General features: G+C 32.9%; 1 protein-coding gene across 1 annotated transcript in view; it reads left to right on the top strand.

The window, feature by feature from the left end:
- LOC150098380 (uncharacterized) overlaps window positions 1-25869 on the top strand; it is a 63534-nt gene that overhangs the window by 5765 nt on the left and 31900 nt on the right. Inside the window, exons 2-8 of the mRNA XM_090405124.1 lie at window positions 8399-8525; window positions 8626-8690; window positions 8949-8966; window positions 9170-9261; window positions 13200-13253; window positions 17387-17465; window positions 22011-22077. Coding sequence (XP_090261250.1) covers window positions 8407-8525; window positions 8626-8690; window positions 8949-8966; window positions 9170-9261; window positions 13200-13253; window positions 17387-17465; window positions 22011-22077 — 494 coding nt within the window. The 5' untranslated portion in view covers window positions 8399-8406. The remainder of the gene's footprint in view (window positions 1-8398; window positions 8526-8625; window positions 8691-8948; window positions 8967-9169; window positions 9262-13199; window positions 13254-17386; window positions 17466-22010; window positions 22078-25869) is intronic.

Consider the following 25869-nt stretch of genomic DNA (forward strand, 5'->3'; position numbering starts at 1 on the left):
GTTAAATTACTGAGCGAGCACTTTGCAAGAGTATATCATCCAGGTGGTGATATTGCAGGAATGAATGAATGAACCAATAGATTATACCGGAATTGTGGTGAATGAAGTGGAGATGAATAGTCTATTACAAAACCTCAATGTCAATACATCTGTGGGATTGGATGGTATACCAGCTCGTGTCGTACGTGAAGCGGCTAAAGAATTGTCAGTGCCCTTGACCATTTTGTTTAATTTGAGTCTCGGGTCTGGGTTACTCCCGGGGGTGGGGAAAGAGAGGAAAATAGTTCCACTGCAAAAAGGAGGTTCCAAGTCGGTAATTTACAACTGCTGTTGTAAATTACCGACCGATTAGCATATCAGGAATCGTTCAAGGTCTTAGAGAAATTAGTTAAGAGAAAAATACAGGATTGGATAGATGAAAATGGATACTGTATGGGGGACAACATTGTTTTGTGAAGGGTAGATCATGCCTCAGTAACTTGCTCACGTTTTATAACACAGTGACGGCTGAACTGGATAAGAGTAATGGGTTTACAGTGATTATACTGGACCTTGATAAGTCCTTTGACAGGATACCACATGGAATTCTAATCAGTAAATTGCAGCATATGGGGATGTATATAGGGTTGGCGAGATGGATAGGAGAGTGGTTGATGGAGAGATACCAGAGAGTCCAAATGACGGCCTGTGATTAGTGGTGTGCTGCAGTGGTCTGTTCTTGGACCACTACTTTTCAATTTGTTCATTAACGATATAGGAAAGGATATGAGAGGAAGTGTTCACTTGTTTGCTGATGATGCAAAGTTCGGTAGAGCAATAGTGAGTGCACAGGATGTCAAAATTTTGCAAGATGATTTGGATAGTTTGGAGGACTGGGCTAAGTAGAATGGATGTCAATTTAATGTGGGAAAGTGTAAGGTTATGCGTTTTGGGGTGAAAAGATTAGCAGCAGTATATCATATTGGTGGAACCGTACTCTAGGAGATTGATGAGGCCAGAGATTTGGGAGTGTTAGTGGATAGGGAGTTGAAGTTTAGGGGGCACATCGCAAAAGTGGCTAAATCAGCTTATCAAATCACTTGGTTGCTGGAAAATACTTCAACAAGCAGAGACAAACAGGTTATTGTTCCTCTGTATCGAGCCTTGATAAGACCCCATCTAGACTACTGTGCCTAGATATGGGCGTCAGGGTTTCTTCTTGATGGGGAGTAGGTGGAGCGGATCTAGAGACGAGTGACCAAGATGATAGCAGATCTATGGAATGAACCTTATGAGAACAGGTTGAAGATTTATGAGTTGCAGAAATTGGTTGATAGGCGGAAAAGGGATGATATGATTGAGACATTCAAATGAATGAAGGGTTTCTATAAGATCAATTCAGAAGATATTTTTGAGAATAAGACTAGTGGTGGGAGGACTAGGGGCTATACATGGAAGCTGGGCAAGAATGTGGTTAGCAAGGGTGTTAGAGCTAGGTTTTTTACTTGGAGAGTAGTGAACGAGTGGAATAAGTTGCCAGAGTCTGTTGTGGGTGCCATGACTGTGAATGAGTTCAAGGCGAGGTATGTAGATACTGCGTGAATGTCGAATAGTTGTTCTTGACATGATGTTATGGCCTCCCTCGATGAGTCTGTCGACTCCTTGGAGTTGCCCGTAATAATGATAATACCGGGTTTTCCCAACCATTTCCAAAAAAGTCAATTAGAGCTAAAAGGAGTTCTGCCTATTCCTTTTGGAAAATAAAAAAAGGCTTTATATTATTTAAATAAAGAATCCTCTAAAGTATCTCATATCGAGGTAGCAGGGTTTTCTTCTGGAGAATCACTGTTATTTATTCTGCAAATAAGGCAAACTACTGGAGATCATATGCAATTAAGTGATATCATACACTCTTCATAGCCTTAGTTAATTCGGCTGTAATTCCAACCAACCCATAAAAAAGAAACTAATGTGTAGGAAATTTAGAGAAAAAAGTAATTCCCGAACATAGACTAAAAACGTAACAAGCATGATAAGCAAAGAAAACTAAATTAAATTCCTGTAATTATTTTATGTGGTAAGTAAAATGGGAGAGGAAAATGAGGACTACAGAATAAATTAGAATGGAGATGAAGGCTTAAAGATAATTCAAAATTTCAATGCAAACAAAGTGATATTGGATGGAATATCAATGTGTGAAGAATATGCAAAGGATTTGTAATATCTTTTGGACATAACTGTTAACATTAAATCTTAACTCGAGCATAGTACTCCTGGAGTGGAACAAAAGTAATGTATTTCCCATTGGACCAGTATGGTACCAAAGTGTGAAGCACACAGCAAATTAATAGGCCACTTAGTATTTCTGGAGTGATCTTGGAAAAGTATTGGTTAGGATCAGAAATATGAATATTTGAGGAACATGTCTGTTCAGAGGATATCTTAGCAATCTATTTACAGTTTTATAATGGGGACAACCGAGTTTGATAAGAACTAATTATCGAGTGATGTTAGTGCACTTTGCAATGCCTTTTAGCTAACTTAAATCTTAGTGTTTGGGAATGAATGATAAGCTGATTATATGGTTGTCAAATAGCAGTTAAAAAAAAATTATAAAGTAATAAACAGAATGACGATAACAAATCTGGTTTCACATGGCTTGATTCGTGGGGCGCCTATTTAATTTGCATATTAATAGTATGATAAATGAGTTGAAGTGGTATACAGTTGTTTGCTGATGTTGCAAAGTTAAGAGAGAGATAAGAAGACTGATAATACTCTGACGTTTCAGGATCAAGTATATAATGTTGCCAAGCATCAGATTCTGTATTATAGACTGAAAAGATTGTAGGCTGTAATATCAACTATAAGTCCTTTGTTAAAGTGGGAACGTTCTAATAATAAAAACAGAAATCGAGTATTCGTGAGAAAATCATTAATGGTGTTTACTAATTTATCTCGAATATTTGTAGTTCAAACATGAATCGGGCGCATAGAGTTTATTACATTTAGATGAACTAAAATGTATTAAAAGCATTAATAAGAAACAATACAGAAGAGAATTAGACTGAATATAATAAATTCATCGTCCCTCCCTCCCTCCTCTTGGGCAACGGATTATAGACTGAACTTATCTGGATGAAAACTAGCTCTTTGGATGGAGAATGTCATTTGAATGAAAAGACTTCGATTAAAAAAAAAATCTAAGTCCTCTGTATTACTCACTGCACTACAATGGGTAAATAACTCTATCATTTATTTGCACATACTTGTTTGTGTGCTACAGTCATTTAGCTTAGTTATATAATAAAAACGCCAGGTTTCTAAAAGTCATTTTTCTGCTGACCTAGTGTGTTGATTATGTATATTAAAAATGTATAAAGATCAAGTATATGAGAAAATGGAGGAGAGGAGATGATACATTGAGTATGAATACACACAAGACATACAAGATGGCTATGTAGGGTTGAATTTCATGCATATTGATTGTGCACTATGGTGGTATTCCAGCATATGGTTCACCTGATGTTAATATTTCCCAACACGGAGTTAGCCTAGAGTTATGGCTGTTGGAAAGATATCAGTTAGATATTTGGTAATTCATGGAATTCATATGGTTGCCACCTTTCAGGCGGAAAGCTAATTTCATCTGAAGATAAATTATACAGATAAACGTTTACACCCCTCATACAGGACAAGATTTTTCCTCTTAGGCTAAGAGACCGTTTTAAGAGACGTAATTTATGTTAATTTTAAATAGTTTAGAATGAACATTAAAGCTATTTGAAGTTTCGCTATCTTTATCAAAACAGTATTTTGTACTTGCCAGAGTCCCCTATTTTTCCATAGACAGACCCTCATATTAGATTCTGTCAGCAAGATAAAAAAAAATTGTGACCGATTGGAATTCAGCAGTCGCCTCGTTTACTATGAAATTATTTTATTTTATTTTAGCAGTTGATCTATCAGTAACTATTTAAAATATAATTAACGATTGCATTCCGCTCTAATTTAATTATCATGCTGATTGATTCTCTAGTGAATAAATAGGTTGAGAGCTCGGTTAACCAAAGAATATAATCCCCTTCTCAGTGGATGTACAGTTCCCAGCAGGTTATTTACACAACTGGTTATTTGCCTTCTTCTCGAGGTCTGCATCTGTCATTCACCTCTTATTCTATTTCATCAGTTTTGTATCATATTTAATCTGCTTTACTAACGGATTTCCAGGCAGTATCCTATCCGATGTGTTTATTGGTTGGTATAATGAATTTAACGTAATATAAAAATACGTTAAACAGCTTTATTGATAATTCAGTATGATTAGCAGTCATACCGAAATTAACATTACATTATCAGTATGGAATAATAATAATAATAAAAGACAGTTAAATGTCACAGAATGCAAAGTGAATACAACAATCGGTTAACCAGAAACAGCAAATGCCATGACACAAAGGGTAATATCAAACAGATAACGATAAATATTTATTTGCTGAGGATAAAAAGGATAATAAGCCCAAAAACTTTCGTGTCCGAGCTAAATCCATTGCAATTTGATTCGGAAAGTATAAAGCCTCTAAATTTTTCATGAACAGAAGTTGATATTTATAAATATTTCTAGGAATTTGGGGAGGGCTTATTCCAATTATAATGTGCTCGAGACCTGCTATGAGATTAAGGTACCGAATGTAGTACTGATTTGCACTAATACTTTTCTTCTATTTTCAGTTCTATTATCAAGCGCAAGTCTGTCCGTAATATGTTAAATTACAAAAAATCTGAATGCCGATAGAGGTGAAAGTTCGCCTCTTGTGGTTGACACAAAATTAGAAATCTGGTTGATGGGAAAGTTTGCACCTGCAGGCCTGTATAAAGTTTTTGAGAATTTCAGATTTTGCTTGGTTGATATATCTTGCAGTTCGAAGTGCACTCCTCTTATGATATTACTGCTTTCCTGCCGGTATGATACTTTTATTCCTTGCTCCCATAAAGAATTCCTCCACTAATATCAAGACCCATCCTGTTGTTGTTGTTTTTTTTCTCTCTCTCTGAAAATTTTTGGCCAAATTATGGTAACGAATACCGAAAACTCGTATTAATTCTTAATGCTTCTTGACATTACTATACATGAACCATAAGGCCCCCTTATATCGTAATATAACCGGAAACTCTAGTTTTTAATTCTGCATTTCAAAAATACGACCGCACATATACGAGTTTTAGGGTTTAGTACAATGGAATGGCAGCAACCGGATGTCGTTCTCTCTTCTTCCGAAAGTCATGATTCATCGATAACTTAGGTTCACTTTAGTGAAGGCTGAGGGAAAGAGATTGGCTGCCAAAAATTTAGTTAGGATTAACAATAAATAGTGGAGACCGTGGGTTGTGTAGAGTGGAGTGTCCTTCCGCGAGTCCCTGTTTTTTTTTTTTTTTCTTTCAAGCAGGTAATAATAATAATGTTATGGTGCTAGACTGGCAGAAGAAATAACGTGTCTTGTCAGTCCAAGTTCCCTAGCACAACTAAGTAGTTCCAGCCTTCAAAAAGGAAAAAAAAAAAAAAATGAGTCTACCGTAGAATTCGCACGATATACTACTACACATATGATTAGAAATACGCAGCTTTGTCATATTCTTGTGTTGTCCTCAATACAAGGCGGCCATTAGATCGTATTGTCCAGGTTCCAGCCGATTTCCAGAAGGTTAGCTAAGGGTCGCCGACGTTCTCTGGAGGAGGGGGAAAGGCCCGCTTTATTTATTTTTTAATTTAAAACACAATCACTTTTTAATCGTTTATTTGGAATATAATCTTGAAATAAATGAGAAGTGATGATACACAAATTGCCTGTCCAGAATTTAAAAGGAAACTGCACACCCTTCCGCCTTCGATTTCCTGCATTTTGCAAATGGTCTTTTCAGATAAGTAGAAATAAATTGGGTAATTTTGATAGATGTAACACGGTTTGGAGAACTGGACCAACCTTAATGCCGTATTTAAACGTCTAGCATCGATGTGTTAGCCATCCTGTTGCTCATACCTTTTATTACCTCTTCAAAAGAGGTAATAAATCGGTTCTCTTTTTAGTTTTCTGTTTGCATGATCGATCGTTTTTACACTTTGAGCAAGTGAAATAGGTATTTAACTATACTAATAAAATGATTAACCTGCATTTTCGTAATATTGTAATTGCAGTTAATTCTAGAAAATGTTTGTTAATGACTTTTCTTTTTCTGGGATTATTTTTAAGTTAATTTCAAAAATAATATATGCATGGTGTGTTTATTTATTGTTATCCCCCCCTCCATTTATACCACTTTCTGGGATAGTTCTTAGCAAAGGGCCATCCTTACTGTAAAGACATGTTGCATTCAAGGGATTCTTAGAAATTATATTTTATAAAGGTTTTTGAAGCATTTCATAAATTTGTCTAGACTGTAGTGAGAGATCTGTGGATAGTATGACCTAGATATATTTTTTATGCCATTGACCAATTTTCCATTTTTCAACATTTTGCCCACACATCTAAATGTTTCTCTTCGTGTTTTGTATTAGTTGTGTACTTTCGTTTAGAGACCCAGCTATATAATTGTGGAGATGGGCATTATATGGGCAGAATAGGACATTCCATTTGCAGCTTTTGCATGCAGTAGTAGTAAAGTGAAGTACATAAAAGCAGATTTCAAAATGAAATAATTTTAGATAATGCAAAACAGAAAAAAAAATCTCTGTGATTTGTTATTATTATTTGACACCTCCAGGGAGTCCAAAGTCTCATCGAGGGAGAGTGTGCCAACAGCATTGAACGATTGGTCCCCTTCCACTGCATCATCTTTGTGTATCACAAAGCTTCTGTAAGGAAGCTAAATATTAGATAACTGAGTAACCCTGCTTCAGAGATCAAGCATGGTGCTTTTTAAGCCACTTCATGCCTCTGTACTTCGCCATGAAAACCATCTACCATCAAAATAATATTAGGCTTCAAACAGTCATAGAATTTGAACTCGCAGCTTGTAAGTAGGAAAGGGACATTTGGCATATCAGACCAAGCATGTCTGGTTTGCACTAGTGTGGGACAACTATTTCATATTATCAAATAATGATTGATTCCACTGGAATCTTACCAAGGGTAGATCTGAATGGATACTGAAAGAAAACCCCCTTATAAACACCCACACAGGTTCAAAACCTCAAGTGCTGTGTATGACCTGGATAACTACAATTCTGTTTAAAGTTTTGTATATATAGCTTTTTTTTTTTTTTGTTGAGGTGGAGTAGAATTAATCAATGTTTATTAACATTTATAATCAAACATTTTTCTTTTTTTATTGTAAAATGCCTAAATTCCATTTTTTTTTAAAATAATAATCAATGTACATTTCATTTTTTTCTTTAAATTAAATTCATGCCACTAATCAAGTGGCATGATGAAGTTGGCTTGGAAAAAAAAAAAAAAAAAAAAAAACCTTTTCATTTGTACAGTTAGGTTTCCAGATCTAAAATCTGCAAATTTTATACATAGAATGTCGTAACATTTTATTTTTCCTGATTTCTTAGGGAAGGGAAATCTCCTAAAATTTTTTTGGGATTTTAGTATATTTTTAGAAACTTTAAATAACTCTAATGTTTACTGACAATGAGTATGCTTCTGAAAATTCATTGGTTTAAGTAGAAATAGTATAAATTAAGAACCATAGAACAATATTTGCTATAGACTGCATATGTAAAACAGTCTTAAATGCTGGAAGTTGACTCATTGATCACCAGGATTTATTCACTACTTGCAGAAGATTCTTCTCTTTTATGCTAATTATGAATATTGTAATAGATGAAAGGGAAGAGGAACTGAAGGACTATATTTTGTTGATATTTTGATGTGGTATAATGAAGCAACACAGCTTTGTTTTAGGGAATATTTGGCCTGGTTGTGTGATCATAGAAACAGGAATAACACCAGCAGGTGTTATTCATGCTGAATAACACCTGCTGGTGAAATAAATAAAATTTTCTCATTTCAAAATGTTAAAGAGAACAGTTTTAGGAGTGTGAGAAGTCACTCTGTTTGCACTGTGTTCAATAGAAGTTTCTTAATCATGTGAATAAACTGAAGTCCAAGTTTCCTAAAAAAAAAAAAAAAAAAAAAAAAAAAAAAAAAAAATATATATATATATATCCATTTTCATTTTATCTATGTTTTCAGTTATGATTTTAAAATAATAAATTACACTCATACCTTTTTAAGGAATGAAAAAAAAAAAAAAGTCTTGCTAGGAGCAGGTTTCTTGTGCTTTACTGGATCTTCATACTTACTTGACTCAGAAAAACAAAATCAACATTTTGAATGGTTGCACACTGTTGTGCAATATGTTATCCCTCATGTTATTGGCCTCATCCTAATCTCATTTCTTTTTTGTTTTGCAGAATACAGGATGACACATCATATATGGAGTAACAGGAAAACAAAAGCAAACTCAAAAACAAGGCAAAAACGGTTGAAATTGCATATTAAAGAAAAATTGAATAAAAGTCCTGTTAGATGCAAAAGAACGTAAGTTTGGAAATACAACATTTTGGCATAAAGCAATTTTAATTAGCATGCCTATTAAAATTTTCAAGATGACATTTGTCTTTTTCTTTTTTTTATGTAGATTATCTCGAAGAAATTCTACTCCTGATATACCAATAAAGAAACCATATCAACTAACAAGGGAAAGTAAGTATAATTTAATTTTTCCTTTTTTATTTTTCTCATATTTGGAGTGAGATTGAATGAATTATATATTTAGTCATATATATTGTTAAATAAATATAATATAAAATTATTTTCACTTAAAGGTTCATAAAAATGTGGAATTAAAAGGAAATAGCATAAATAATTTAATTTGTTGCCATTTATGGTATAAAAATAAAATTTTATTACAACTATTCTTTGCATTATAAATTATTAATTTACCCTTTTTTTTTATTATAGACTCAAGTTCCCATCAAGGTATGTGACGTTTTTTAATAATCAAATTACTCTATATTCATTTGCAGTTAGACTGGTTAACATTTATATCTATTTACTTTTTTAAAAACACTTTCTTTTAAAATAAATTCTCAGCATAAAACTGGGTTTTATTTCTATCAGTTCTTAAGCAAATATTAAAATGTAATTTAGTTTTCTTTTCATATAAGTATCTTATTTTCCAGTATTCCTTGGAGGTTCTTGCAATCCAACAACGTGGAGAACAAAGATAGCCATTCCCTTCTTAGAAAGCAAGCAAATTAGCTATTTTAATCCTGTAAGTTTTGAAGAAATTAGTTTACTTTAAATCATAAAGTTTACTATAAAAAATTATTTTGAAATATTACTCACATATGGAATTATTACTCATATGTGGAATGCACATCCTAGAAAAAAATCTGATAGGTCTGAACTTTCCCCTGAGAAGGATATACTTTGCAGTATGTGTAGTGTCTGTTTATCATTCTTAATGTTCTCTGTAATAGAAAATATCTCTGTTTTGAATTTCATCTAGAATCAGTAAACATTTAAAGTCTTTCTTTAAATTACCAGTATAATTACTACATGACAAAAACCGATAAATATTTTTGGTTAAATAAAATTTATGACTAGTATTGTTAGGTACACTTTGTGAAGTTTGCTTCTTTTACATAAGAGTTAAATAGCTAGAGACAGAGACATAAAATACATAATGTCAATAAGCAAGGAAAGAATACTCATTGCATCTTCCCTTACATATTAAGCTTAATGATCTGTTACAGTCAAATGCCTTGGCTCTTAGAAAACTTCTTCCATAGGGTAGTTATTTTTATCTACATTGGCTGTGTCTGTAAATTTGTGTGTTCTTCTGGTTAGAGATTTTCTGGAGAAAAAAACCTTGTCAATGCTATATGAGAATAGCTGTCACCTTAATTGAAAAACCCTTCTAAAGGTTCTATTAAGTCTTAGATAGGATTTGAATGAAGGTGTTTTTAACTAAACGGCAATCTTTCAAACTGACTGCACTACAGAGGAAAGAACACAACAGATTATTGTCATGTTTTACAGCAATGGTTATATGCATTATGTTATAGAAGAGAAATAAAACCAGCTAATACGCATGCTTTCATTGTTCATTTTAATTACATCTGTTGTATTCTTTTGGTAAGGCTATTCAGTAACTTTTATGCAAAATAAGCATGCTCCTGAAGAAGCACACCTGTTAGCAGCACACTAAACTAGTAGAATATTTTAGATTTTAAAAAAAGTTTTTTTATTAGTTCTCATCATGTGGTCACTATACCACTAATCTGCAGAACGCCTTTACAACTGTGAAGGTTGCAAAGGCATTTGCAACTTTCAGCAATTATTTATCAATTTATTCTTGACCATAACCGGTTTCTAATTTATTATATTAAAATAGTACAAAAATTATAATGAAGGGGATACAAATCCTTTGATGTTTATCTGCCAGTAAGCGAAACTCTAAGAACTAGGACTAAGATCTATGAGTTTCATACTGAAAAACTATTGGCAAATCCAAGTGTAAGTAACCACTTGGTAGTACAACACCAAGGCAACTCATATCAAAGGTGGAGCAAGCTCCCTCACTATCCTTGATATTTTCTCATAATGTAAAAACACATACATTTATTTTTTAACTTTATTTCATATTTAAAAAAAAAATTTCAGTGAAGAATTAACTTCTGTTTGACAATTAAGTATGTAAACCATGGAAGCACAATTTTTACTTGCCAAAAGAATGTTTTGGCAAGTATTGTAAGTACCCATTTGCTATATGAGTATTGAAAGAGGGGGGGGGGGGAATATGTAATTAGGCATACATATTGGGTATGTGTATGTTTTTCATTGTACTGATATTAGAGTTTAAAAATTCTCTAACTATAAAATTCCTGCATAATGAAAGATAAATTCTTCCAATAGGGGAGTATGCCATGTTTTTATATTAAACACATAGAGCAATTGATGGTATAACTCATTGTTTCTGGAGAGTGTCATTTTCTTTTGTTGATTGTTAAATAACCAAGATTAATAAATAACTTTATTAATAAATAAATATTATTAATAATAATTATTATTAATAAATAAATAACGCATTCTTTTGTTGATTGCTAAATAACTAAGTTAATACTTTTGCATTCATAATGCTAGACCTCCAAAAGAAAGACTGTTACAGGGACTTTAAATTTCGTCGACATTTTGCCAAAACTGTGAAGTGACACAGCAGATTATGGGAGTGATGCAGAGAACACTGACTTATAGAAGTAAGCATGTTTTGATTCCATTGTATAAGACTTTGATCAATCACCAACTTAGTCACTCAGAGGAGAGTGACTAAGTTAGTGAGTGATGTAAAAAATGCTTCCTACATTGATAGATTGAGAGCTTGTGGATTGCAGAGGTTGGTTGATAGGTGGAGAACAGTAGGATATAATAGAAACATTTAAATTACTAAAAGGTTTTTATAAGATTGATGCAGGGGAATTGTTTCAGCTGTGTGATAGTGATGGAAGAACAAGAGGTCATCCCTGGAAATTAAGGAAAAGTGTGGTTAACAAGGGTGTGAGAATGAGGTTTTTCACCTGGAGGGTGGTGAATGAGTGGAATGCATTGCCTGACTCAGTTGTGAGTTGTTCTTCTTCTTCTATAAATGAATTCAAGAAGAGATATGATAGATATTGTTTTGATGGTTTGGGTCTCCTGTGATGAGTCTACTGACTCCATGGAGATACCTGTAATAATAATAATAATCAGGTCACTTCTGAATTACTGTGAACAGATTTGGTCTCCAAAAAGATGACGAGATGTTGGAGAGGATCCAGAGATGATTCACTGAGTTGGTTTCTGGAATGTGGAATATGAGGACAGTTTGAGAATGCAAATTACAGAGCCTAGTGGACAGAAGGTATAGGGGAGATAAGATCAAGATATATAAGTTGGTAAGGGATATTTACTAGATTAGGTTGAATGAGATTTTTCATAGAATATCTGGAGACAGGGGGAGAACGAGAGGCCGTCCCTGGAAGCTGTATAAGGTGAGCGTGAGCAAGGGGATGAGAAGTAGATTTGTTGCATGGAGAGTGGTGGGTGATTGGAATGCATTGCCTGAGAGTGTAGTGAGTGCAGGGGCACAGTGAATGCATTTAAGTCTAGGTACAATGAGCTGTGTCTATGAGAATGGGACCTCCCACAATGAGTCTCTTGACTCCATGAAGGTCTGTTGATAATGATAACAATAATAATAGATACAATTTTCTCTGTATTTTGGGGAATTGAAACTAAACTATGTGCAAAAGCCATTTGAATATTTTGGTCATGGAAGACATGGGAAAGTAGCAAAATGTTCTGGAGGGGAAAAAACTTAGATGCTGTTTCAATAGAGAAAATGGAGAGGCTCTTTCAGTGAAGAGATTTAGATGATAAAGATAATGTAAAAACTGAAAATATTCTTGATATCTGGAATAATTACTTTGAAGGATTGTTAAATGAGTGACAGAAGCAGCGACAAAAAATATTCCAGAGGAAAGCAATAAGGAGTACACATCAATACTTGAGGTTTAAAAAAAAAAACTATTAGAAACACGAAATGTGAAAATGCAGCTCGAAGTAGATGATATTCAACCAGAAATGCTCAAATATCGAGTTTAAAATTTTTAAAGTTGCTGCTCTACATAATTCAGAACATTGAATTCTAGATGATGAGAGTGGAATTCTTGTATCTATCCATTAAAAAGGAAATAAAAACTGAATGCTGGAATTAAAATTTAACTCTATTGAATGTTTCAGGCAAGATTCCCAGTCAAGCATATATATTTCCAAAGTTTTAAATATGGGCTGTTTTCTGAGCCTTTCCACCTATTCTTAATATAAACAGCTTTCACAGTTTTCAGAGAAAATATTATTTTCCAAAGGTATTGTAATATCTTAAATGATTTGCCAACACTTACAGTGTAATATTTGATATTCATGTGTATAAGTTTCACTGTAATTGTGTGTGTGTGAGATAAATGCTTCAAAGTATAAAGATAGTTTTGTAATAAATCTGTGCTAAGGCAAATTTTTGTTACTAAGTATTTTGAATAACTGATACATTTTAATGATACAGTAATTAAATGAAATTTTAATAATTTCCTTTAATTACTGTAATTTAATAAAGTGATATATATATATATTTAAATTTATAATATAGGTTATACTTTTATTTCAATAATTTAGCAAGTAAAGGAGTGGAAACCAGAATTAATAGAAAGAGAAACTGAAGCCAAACAGGTGATTTTTTTTTTTTTTTCCCAACTCTTGTTTTTTGAAAAAAATTATTTGTAAAAGCTGTTAAAGATTTATTTCTTTAATCATTATTTCAAACAAATAGTATCCTTTAAACAAGCTGTCCTTTATACTGATAACATTCATTTGAATGACTTAATGTGTCATTTTTAATGATGACCAGTAAACTTTTATATTATGCATTCAGTCCCTGCAACTAATAGCTATATTTAATAATTCCTTGTCCCGAATATCCATTTTACAAAGATGTATGAGGGACACAGCTGTGATATTATTTTAATTTGTAACTGAACTGTATGTTTTTGTCTTCCTTCTCTCCTCTGAGTTTTGTCACTGTTGATGATGCACTTTTGGTTGGAAAGGCTTGGGTTTGAATCTTGTCCAGAATGTGAAGAATCTTAAGAGCTTTTCAATTGAAGGTAAGTTAAGTAATTTTATGTAGTGATAGCAGAGTTCCCCATCAGAAACTTTGTTTTTTTTTTTTCATTTTGCAAACAGGCAAATTGCTTTCGGGATGTTAAATTTATGCATCATAAATCTAAATGAACATATGCATTAAGAGACATGATACACTGGCCTAATACAAGTAGATGAGTAATTCACAGCTATAATTCCAACCATTCTTCCCTCATTTTAATGATTGAATTTTTAAAAGAACTTAGTGAAGTAGGATACTTCCTCCTTATTCTTTGTTATACAGCATGTCCCAAAATGAATTGAACACTTTTAAATATTTATTACTCAGTAACCACATTTCATATGAACATATAGTATATTGAACATTTGTAAGATTATAACAATAACCATGATAGTTCCTTTATAAATTGGTTTAGACTACATGTTCATATGAAACCTTATTACCAAGCAATAAATATTTGTAAATGCTCAGTTCATTTTGAAACACTCTGTATATTGATGAGCACTCTTTATATTTAAAAAAAAAAACATGCCCTTTTATTTCCACTACAGAGATTGACTTATCTAGTAACTTGTTTATACACTTTTTAATTGTTGGACACTTCTGCACTTACATTACATGGAGTAAATTTAATTTCTGCCACTGTTTAAACTGTTCTATTAAATTAGATTTGTTAAAACTATAATAGGGTGTAGAAATTCGTATGGAATACAGTTATAGCAAAGTTTTTATTATTGAGTGGTGAATTTTTTCCCTTTTGGTGAATGGTAAAATATTGCATATTCCCTTATCCTTGATGTTAAAGATCAAGCAAGATTATTCCCATCCCTCTATCTAAAACACAGCTGAAAAGATAACCAAAAATATTAAATAATCTTCTCATCACTTAAATTACATCAGGCTAGCAACTTTAACTGGTTTGCCCAAGGACAATTCCATCATTTATGCATCCATAAATGGATGCATGATAGAATCCACAATTGAATGTGTAAATGTCCACAAGTGGATACATTTATACACTTTATAAAGTGCCTTGTACTTAATTTGTCCAACCTTTTTAAGAATTTATATGCCACCATCGTTATGACAAGTGGATTGGCAGTATTATTATTATTACAGGTATTATTATTATTATTATTATTATTTGACACCTCCGGGTAGTCCAAAGACTCATCGAGGGAGGGCACATGCTCTACAACTCTGTCTCCACCACCTCACTGCATCGACAACAATGCCATCTACTGCCTACCACCACTAGTATTTCAAAAGACAATAACAAACATCCATGTCCATGGCGGGATTTGAACCTGCAGCCTTTTGGCTGGAGAGCGGATATGCTAACCACTCGGCCAACCACGCTGGCTCCATGGAGTCAGTAGACTCATCACAGGAGACCCAAACTATCAAAACATCTATCATATCTCTTCTTGAATTCATTTACAGAAGAAGAACTTGCAACTGAATCAGGCAATGTATTCCACTCATTCACCACCCTCCAGACAAAAAATCTAGTTCTTACACCCTTGTTAACTGCACTTTTCCTTATTTCCAGGGATGACCTCTTGTTCTTCCATCACTATCACACAGCTGAAATATTTCCCCTGCATCAATCTTATAAAAACCTTTTAGTAATTTAAATGTTTCTATCCCCTCTTCTCTGCCTATCAACCAACCTCTGCAATCCACAAGCTCTCAATCTGTCAATGTAGGGAGCAATTTTCACATCACTTACCAATGTAGTCGCTCTCCTCTGACTAAGTTAGAACTACTTTTCGAGCCTAACAGAAGTAAGTGCAAAGAAATTACATATTTGTTAAAAACCTTGGTCTGTTTAAGAAGATAAATTTCTCAGAACTGGGAAATTTCAATATGGCTGATTTCCTTAACAAAACTTTACATATTTCTTTATATAGTCATTCTAGTATAAAATTACTTTTGAAAGGGCTTTAATTTTTGTTTGAATTAATTCTATTTCGAAGAAATTGTGATGGATAAGAAAACCTTATTTGTTAGATTGCTAGTATCTTGCATAATTTTGATATTGTTTTATGGATTCTATGCAGGAATCAATCAAGTGCCTTATTCTTTTATGTAGTCTCTCATACTATGGTTAAAGAAACGTGTTGGCAGAGAAGAACAAAGATTATACAAGAGTAGAAATGTAGAAAATTTTTCTGCTTGATTACAGGGTAAATTACGCTAGACAAGAAATTATATTCTTGTTTCAATTGTTTTTCATTGAGTGATGAAATACCACACCATCACCTTGCTTATTGAGGACTTGACAATGAAGTGGTTGTGAATGTTGAAGAATGATATGTTAAAGATCCCCTTCACACTAGGTGGAAGATCACGACACAGAAATGATTATATTTCAGATTGACATCTGCTGGGCATGGAAACAATTTTGTGATAGCAAATGCCCAGGTAACTCTGCCCACTAAATCAGGTAAATGAAAAATAAAGCAACTTGGAATAAAGCAACAAATTTCCAAAGCCACTGCTGTTTGGAAATTTGGACTTGCAAAAAAAAAAACAAAAAACATTTTAGAGTAGCCACAATCCTCATTGTCAATTTCCTAATATTGGAAATATTGTCATTTTGGCATCAAACATGTTTTGCTAATCTTACCTCTCCCATTCTTTAAGTAATAACTTTAGATTAGCTCTGCTCACACATTCTTGAATGCTAAAAATGTCAAGTGTTTTCTTCCTAATATATTCATTTTGATATAATTCTGCTATTGACATCTGTCTACTCTACTAATTTTTCTCAGAATTATCTAGTCTCCAGTCTTTGATTAATCTTTTATTTCTAACCTAGCTCTCAGATCCATAAGTTAAAATTGGTTTGAACACCATGTTTGTGTACTGCTGTTAGTTTAATGTTTTCTGTATTTTTTCTGTTATTCCATATACATTTATTCAGCTGGCTCTCCACCATATCTACCTTGCTTATTCTGTTGTCTGTTTCCATATGTATTTGTCATCTTCACTAAAACTGTGCCTAAATAGCTGAAATATTTTACTTGCTCTGTAGGTTTTCCATTCTCAAACTTGAACTGCATTCTCAGTTCAAGTTTTGAACTTTCCAGTGATTGTCTGTGAAGATATCTAACTCAATTTAAGTTATCAAAATACTGTATCAGAATTATAGACTTCATAGTTATTGCCACATCTTTTGGAAATTGAGTAATCATTAGACATTGGTTTCTTGTCATTATGAATTTTAAGTTGGAATTTTATCTTGTTTGCTTTTCTTTATCTTCTTGTTATCTACTTAACTAAGTAAATAAGTTTTTATTTATGTATCATTTTGCTTTTCCACCTAGCAACTAACTGATTAAATATAGGGCTTTGATAACCCTGAATGTGCAATCACTTTTCCTGATAACTGCTATCATTGTATTACTGTTTGCATCAAACCCTTTGCTTAATGTGTTGCCTAATGTCATAAAAATGAAATTATAAAAATGGATATGTTGGATGAATATTACTAGTATTTGAAGTGGGATGAAATGCCATTCCATTTTTGTCAAAAGTGCCTTAACCATCCCACCACTTTTATTTTCTGTTAGCATCACAAATACAAATCAGAGATTAACATTCTGTGGTGTGTTATGTATTTCATATTTGTATATGAAAGGTAAAGTGGAATCAAATTGTTGAATTTATACAAAAAAAATCCATTTATTTTCAGAATGCAAAGGTCTTGTTTTTTGTAATTGACAAGTTTACAAAAGCAGTAGCTTCTATTATCGAGGTGGCTTACCTGACAGGTAGGTCTATTTGCTTTGTCATATGTTACTGTATAAGCTTAAACAGATTTTAATAATTTTATATTTTTCTCTCTTATAAAGAGAGAATAAATTAAGGAAAATATCAGATTTATTATCTTAACCAGCTGAAGCCTACAAAACAAATGGTCAAAAATTTATATCATCCCACATATTCAAAATTTCACAAACACAATGGACATTGTATTTTATGATACCAAATAATGAATACTGAGTATCACTGAGCTATGCATTTGGAATAGAAAGATGCAGACTTACATATATTCCTTTTGATTATTATATTATTTCAGTCTCTATGGAGTTACAAGGTAAATTGTTGGGGATCTTTACTCACTACTGACAACAGACCTATCATATTTTGTCTTTACAACAATTAGCATCAGTGCCCATATTTACTATGCAGAAGATCTGCTTTTCATTTCCTTACAACACCTTTATACAGTTTCTCATTTTTACACTGTCTGGTCTCCCATATAACATTTCCTCTACATTTATTCAGTAAGTGCTTCTCATCAAGTTATAAATGTCAATCTTTTATTTGTCATACACATTCAGTTCAATCTATTCTCACATGTCTCAACTTGTCACTTGCCTCTGGATCCTTTACTCAGGCAACCTGATCTGTTCAGAAATTCAGATGTTGCATGTTCAACGTCCATAGCACATTTTGCAGGATGAGATGACATTTGCCCTTCAGTTGGAAAGTTGTTGGTTCAAATCTTACTTGGAACACTAGGAAATTTTATAAGGACTTTTCATTTAATCTCACCTGGGGAATGGTAAGATTTCTTATTATTAAAAACAACACGTAAGTCCACAGTAATAACTTTAATTAATAAATAAGGTAGATATTTTGTACTAAAAATAATAGTACATCTTCAGTGTTACAAACAGATAGGAATAGAATACAAGTAATGAATATTCGGTGGATCACCTATTAAAATACAATGTTGTCGCGAGCTAGGAAATGAAAGAAATTAATTAATATTTAAGATAATTAGTTTTTTAATGATTACATAAAATAAAAGTCTCCCAGATCTTCGAGAGAGAGAGGCAATCATTTTGATTTAAATTCGGTTGGTGTAAAAAAGCTTTACAACTTTCTTTAAAGAGGCGTTCATATTTGAACCTGCATCTATGAAGTAGAATAGCTTTATCCCACTGGATATTATGGGTAGTGGTAATACTGTGTTGTGCTAGACCAGACTTCTGAGGTTTGTTGTAATCAATATAATATTGATGTTCTTTAATTCTTTTTTCCACAGAACGGCCAGTTTGTCGAAAATAAAACACATCGCATTCAAAAAACTAATTATCTTAAATATTACTTATTTATTAATTTCTTTCATTTCCTAGCTCGCGACAACATTGTATTTTAATAGGTGATCCACCGAATATTTGTTACTTGTATTCTATTCCTATCTGTTCGTAACACTGAAGATGTACTATTATTTTTAGTACGAAATATCTACCTTATTTATTAATCAAAGTTATTACTGTGGACTTCCGTGTTGTTTTTAATAATTATACTATGCCACAGGTCCCTTTTAAAAATAAGATTTCTTGTATTTTTTTAATCCTGAAACTCTGATTTCTCATCCTGAAAAACAGACATACAGTTGAAGAACATCTGCAGTTAGCAGATGTGATGGTTTCGACTAAAACTTAATTGCAAAACAGCTGTAACTGCAACTAAATCAAATTGACCTTATTCTGATTTGTCACTGCTTTTTATTCTCTGTAGCAATTTTCTGAGTTACTTTTGCATGTGGTCTTAAAATTTCACCTTATCTACTATTGTCCCAAGATCCTTCACCTCATCCACTTCCCATGATTAAAGTTCCACCTATACATCTCATCTTTTTTTTCTTCTTTGACAAAAATACATCACATCAGAGCTGTCATTGCTCTGTCTCTAGTTCAGCATCCTCTGCAAACAATCAATTATATCTCCTCAAAAACATAACATCAATAATCAGATGTATGAATTAAATAACACCAGTCCTAGAACAGAACCCTGCAGTATCACATTTCTTCAGAACATCACTCTTCCCATTTCCCATACACATCTTGCCAGTTCATCACTAGTCAGTCATCCCTGTGTCCAAGCTGTCAGTTAATTATTCATCCCCACTTCTTAATATAAACAGTAATTTATAATGTATCATCCTATTAAAAGGGGGGGGTCTGGAAAGTTCTGATAAACACCTAGAACAAAACTGATATTGAAGTAACTGATATAATCACAAGAAAGAACATACTAGTAGCAGAGTTATAAAGGTAACATGTTCTTATATTCTTATATCCTCCTATGTTCTTTCTTGTGGATATATCAATTGATTTAATGTTATTTTGTTCTAGGTGTTTATCGGAACTTTCCAGATCCCCTTCCCGCCTTCATAGATACTTTTTTTTCCAAAATCTAAAAAAAAATTTATTGTACATGCATTTTTCTTTTGTTACTGACCTGTTTGGCTAAGAAAAATAGCGATGGTGGGACTTATTCATACCCACAGGTTGAAGAATAGAGACCCACCATAGCATGAATGTTTGTGAAATCCTTTAGATGATATGATTTTCATTGCCCAGTACACGACTGCAACTGTACTTATTAGAGATGTGAAAGCTTGATAAAGTACTATGTTTGCTCTCTAGGGCAAGGCATATTTTCTGGATTACCTTACTCTCAAAACATCCATGGTACTAATATGCAACAGGATTAGATTTTTTGGGGGGGGAGGGATTCACATAAAAAAAAACCCTTGTATCTTTCCTGCACTTCCACTTATTCCTTTGCTTCTCCCTCCAACTATCTTTCACTGCATTTGTTCTCTCCATTTTCTTTTCTCTTTCCCTTCATTATTATTACTACTACTAATGTTAGATAGTAGTAATACCTCCATGGCATCAAAGACTTATCATGGGGAAGTACATGCTATCACATAGCATGTACTTCCTCATCGAACTGTACCCTAAACTCATTCAATGCGTTTGCATTCACCATACTTTCTTTCAGGAAATACATTTTCACTTGCCAATCACTCTCCATGCAAAGAAGTTGCTATTTACTTCTTATACAGTTTCCAGGGGTGGCCTCTTGTTCTACCCCCTTCCCATCCTTAAAATTTCTTCCACATTAACCTGGTGCTTATATGTTTCAATCATATTCCTTCTTCTCCTATTCACAAGACATTCCAAAGTCCAGTTACCACCTTTTCGAATCTTCTCTGAACCTTTCTAACATATCCTCATGAAAACTAAATGGAGAGTGCACATTATGAGGCCTGATCAAGGCCTTATTCAATAGAACTGTAATCTTCTTATTGCACATCATGGTCCTTCAAGTCATTGCTATAATCTGATCTGATAACTTGTTCAATATGACCCCTGAACTTCCGATTTTTGTCTGCCACTCCCAGATCTCTGATTCCCTTTACCTCCTCCAAAATTCATTCTGTGATCTTTCTCATGCTTTTCCATTATTCATATCACTGATTTCTTTTCTTTATTTACTCTGCTTGACTTATTCTTTGAGTGCTTCTTTCTTTATCACATATCAGATCATCCTTTATGTCCAGAAAGAAAAATATAAAGAGTGAAAGGTATTTCTTATGCATATGAGGATGCATTGACCTGCAGGAAGTAGAGGAAATCAGGAATTTAAGAATAATGTAAAGACATCACTCCTAAATGTCATTTAGGAATGGGTGTAAAGACAGTTAGTACACAGGAGTGCTGCAGTGAGTAAAAAAGATGTTGACAGGATGGGAACAAGAAAGTAGTTATCAAATGGTATAGGCCTTGATTGGAATACATCTGTAGTGGGATGAAGGGTCACCAAAGATCAAAAGATGGAGTTTTATTTGAACAGAAAGAAGAAATGTAGTTAGAACCTGGGATGGGGAGAAAAATTTATATTGAAAAGAAACATATAACCACAGTGAAAAAGGTAACTTATATATTTAATTGAATTAACAGATATTTCATTTTGAATAGTATGACAAAACATCAGTGCATTACAATTAAGAAGGAATGAGAAATTCAAATGCAACAGATAAATTTTGTAACGTACATGAACAAATTTTCTGTTCATGTACGTCAGCCTTGATTTTTTGTTCTCTTCCGAGGAGCCAACTATCCCTAGTTATTCTTATATACTATGGATATACTTGCAGCTGCACAACAAAAGGCAAGTGTAGCAACTACGAGATAACTTGTAGTTCATCCTCTCAGCCAGATCGCCTACTACGAATTATCTCGTAGTTGGTAGTCAAGGTGTTAAAGGTCTATACAGCATAGTCTTTGTATACAATATTAACATGAGTGTGGTGAGTGCAGAGTATGACAATAATAAACAAGAGATATTATTTAATGGTGATGAAATGATTTGTAGAAGCAGTTCATTGCCCATGTCACTTCACTGGAGGTTGTGCAATTATAATACTTGAAAAATTGTTAGTTGTACTTTTTGATGCTTTTTTTATTCTTTTATGTTTTAACAAAGTTTTAAAATTTTTCTTTATTTAGGTGCACAAAAGAAACTGGCACTTGTTTTGCGTGATCTTGAAAGAACTATAGATCTAATACCTGAAAGGTAATTTTTTTTAAAAAAAAAGTTTATTTCTCTCTTATTTACTTTTCCATTTTTACTGATATAATTTTAGTTTCTTCATAGATTTTAAAATGTGGCTATGTTTTAAAAACCTATGAAGGAAGGAAATGCTGAAACGAGTTCTAAATGGCACATTAAAGTAATTTTCATTTCATTTATGAAAGTCATTAGTCTGTAGTGAATTTCTTCAACCACTATGAGATTATCTTGCTTAACAGGAGGTGATTAGTCACTTTAAAAAAAAAAAAAACATCTTTTCATTACTATTGCCTTTTTTATGTTGTTATGAATTCTATTATCTGATATACATAGATCATTTTTATATGATCTATATATTCATTCTACTATTTCACATGACAGATATTAGTATCAATGTTTGAGCACAATATTTCTAATATTAAGACTTTCTTTTGAATCACTCAGATTTGTGTGTGTATGCCTTCTGAGAGGTGTACTTTCTTTTCTTTTGTTTTTCAGTAATTTCTACCCTGGAAGCTGCTAGGACAGAAAGGATTGTTAGCTAGTATATCAAAGATATAGTTGATTTCAGAAATGGCAACCATTTAACATTCAGGACCTCTTTTTAAGGAAGAAAATGTTAAATAGTTGCCATTTCTGGAATCAACTATATCTTTGATATGCTAGCTAACAATCCTTCCTGCCCTAGAGAAGCTTCCAGTGAATGATAAAGGAGCAAGTACTTATTTTAACAAGTATGAATGTGACTGAACAGCAGGAAAATTAAGGAAAATGAACACTAATTAACTTTTAAAACTAACTAACTCAAAACTAACTTTTTTTATGGCATAAACAATCTTTATACAGGAGAATATTTGTAAAAATTAGAATAATTTGAACTGTTTGTTATCTCCTAAAATTTTTTGATGATATGAAATAACTGGAATAATCAAATTACCAAGAAATAGTCTACATAACTAATATTCCTCTCAAAATTTTCAAACCAATACAAAATTAGATAAAAAGTGGTTATTTATAACTCAGTTCATGGTATGGAGAGGTATTTGTGTGGGGGGGGGATGTGATTAAATTACCTCAAAATAAAAATAGTTAAATTAATTCACATATATGCATGTTTCAGACACTTTCATCTATATATTTACAACAGTTAAGAATTTGATACTATCACTGAAATTCTAAAAAAAATTAAAAAAAAAATAAGTTTCTCATTTGCACCATTATCTAGGTTTTTCTGAAAAATATATAAATTTGTGATATTTATTTAAAAATGACTCAAAATCTTGGAAATAAAATGATACGGTTTAACACTGCTTCTTGCTCATAAGAGCAAAATAATGATCTAAAACTGTAAGCACAATGATAGACAACCATCATCATCATCATCATCATCAAATTCCTGAAATGTACCCTCAAGGGGTGTACAGGATATGACAGTACTACATGAAAAAATTACATCATTACTAACTTCCTATCTACAATTTTCCTCCAAATCAGTCTGTTACTTGTCAAGACTCCAACATTATCAGATCTTATATTTCTATTGTCTAAGGCACTTTGTACCGTATCAATCCACCTATATCTTGGTCTTCCTCTGGGTCGTTTTCCTGCCAACCTGACAGGAAAACGACCCAGCTTTGCTGGGTCGTTTTCTAATTTTGTTTTGCTAATCTTTCTTCTCCCATTCTATTTAAGTGACCATACCACCTGAGATTAGCTCTGCTAATGCATTCCTGGATGCTGACAATGTCAAGTTCTTTCCTAATATCCTCATTTTATTATATTTTAGATATATTTAGAATTTTGCAAGAGGAGGGAGGGAGTATTCAAATTACATTTATTTCAATATTATATGGAAACATTTATAAAAAAGTTTGGCAAATTTATTTTCAATGCTAGCACTTGAAAAAGCATGAAAATGATTTCCATATTCTTTTTATTAAAATAAAATAACTTCTTCCATTGCACTGACTTGAATAAAATATTGCAAATATCTTCCATAAATAAATAAATTTGTTGCTATATTTGATTTCATGTCATCATATTTCCAAATAGATATAAAAACGAATTTGCACAAGTAATAAAATAAATTATATCTCTTGCAAACAAACAAAATAAATGTAAAGAAAAGCATTAAAAGATCAAAAGATGGATTTTGACAAGAAATTCCAAGTAACACAGTTTACTTAGAGTTAAGTAAAACAATCTCAACTCTGTTATGGCTCAAGCAGAAAGGGATTTATAGTAAATTAGGATAATTATAAAATGAAAGACAAAAAGCTCTCATACTTTCCTCCTTAAAATTTGTAAGGTGATTCATATATTTAATCCACTTTGGCCAGTAGGAAGATTAATGCAAATAACAGACAACCAGGAATAAGGAAGTGATAATGTATTAAGCTGCATCTGGATTTCTGAGTACAGATTGTGTCACAAGGATATTTTAGGTAATAAGGAAACAAAGTTCAGAAATGAGTGACTGAGACAGCTTGGAAGACTGTGGACTGTTAGTTACAAGGACAGATTGAGGCATTGTGCTTAGCAGAGGAGTAAGAGGAAATGGAATATGATAGACCTAAGTTGGTGAGAATACCTTGTCAGATCTTAGGAAAATATTATATTGGCTAAGACACTGAGAGAACAAGAGGTAATCCTTGGAAGTTGTGCAAGTCATGTGAGTAAAGTAGTTAACCGAACATTTTTCACTTGGAGAGCAGTGAATAAAGAAACCAAGTCATCAGTGGTTGTGAATGCATTTTCTGCAAATAAGCAAGGAGAGGTGTGATTGATATTATTTGAATATTAGTTAGTTAGGCTGCGATAAGTCTCCGGATCAATGGTGATGCCCAGATGAGAATATAAATGAAATCGTCTTCCTCAGTCCCTTCTCCTGACAGTGTGGTCCTAACAGAACCTTTATTTAATCATCTCTGTACTATTCTGGAGGTTCTTTAAAATCTAAAGTTCAGATAACCAGATCTGTGTGTACCATTCTAGATGTGTTCTTAATACATTGAAACCATTGCATCCTTTTTATCACTGCAATTTATTCTCTAAATTTCAATTCTGTCTGCCATCATAGTCAAGTTAATAACTCAGTCTTGTGAAATCTCCAAGTATAATTCTTCTTTTAAACACTACTTCTTTATGTATGATACTTTGTGTTTATTAGCTTACAGATATCAGTCTGCTAAATGTATATTATTGCAGTTTATTTCTTGCAGCTTAAATAAATGCCTCTGTAGTGCAATTGAAAGAATAATGGGGCATTGTGCCTTTTAATAGAAAAGATCTGAGTTTGATTCTCATTGTGACAAGAGGAATTTTTATATGGGCTTTTTCAGTTAAGGCAAGTTAGCTGATCTCATACAGAAGTAGGGTTTTTTCTCCTAGAACATTGTTATCGTTCTGCATACAAGCAAATCAGCCCCAGTACACACACACACACACGCAGTTTATAAAAAAATACTAAGTAAATGGTGCTGCATGTAGTTGATGGATTGTGGTATTGTGTGTAGGGAGGTTTTAGTTGAATGGAGTGCATTCCCATGATGAGTCTTTGGACCTTGAAAGTATCACATAATATAATAATGATATAATTTTGCCATAAGGTGATCTGTTAATGTTTCCATGTCCATGCTTTTATGCCTGGCTATTACCACGTGCAACTTATTTTAAAAGAAATTATAACTCATTATTACTAATTCTTACTTATGTTTCCAAGGAGTCCAAGAGCTTATGGTGTGAGACCACTCCACTGCACACATCTCTCTGTCTCCCCTACTACTTAATACTCCA

The sequence above is a fragment of the Typopeltis vanoorti genome, chromosome 15 (genome assembly GCF_054136105.1).
Source record: "Typopeltis vanoorti isolate ZY-2024b chromosome 15, IOZ_Tvanoo_1.0, whole genome shotgun sequence".
NCBI lineage: Eukaryota > Metazoa > Arthropoda > Arachnida > Uropygi > Thelyphonidae > Typopeltis > Typopeltis vanoorti.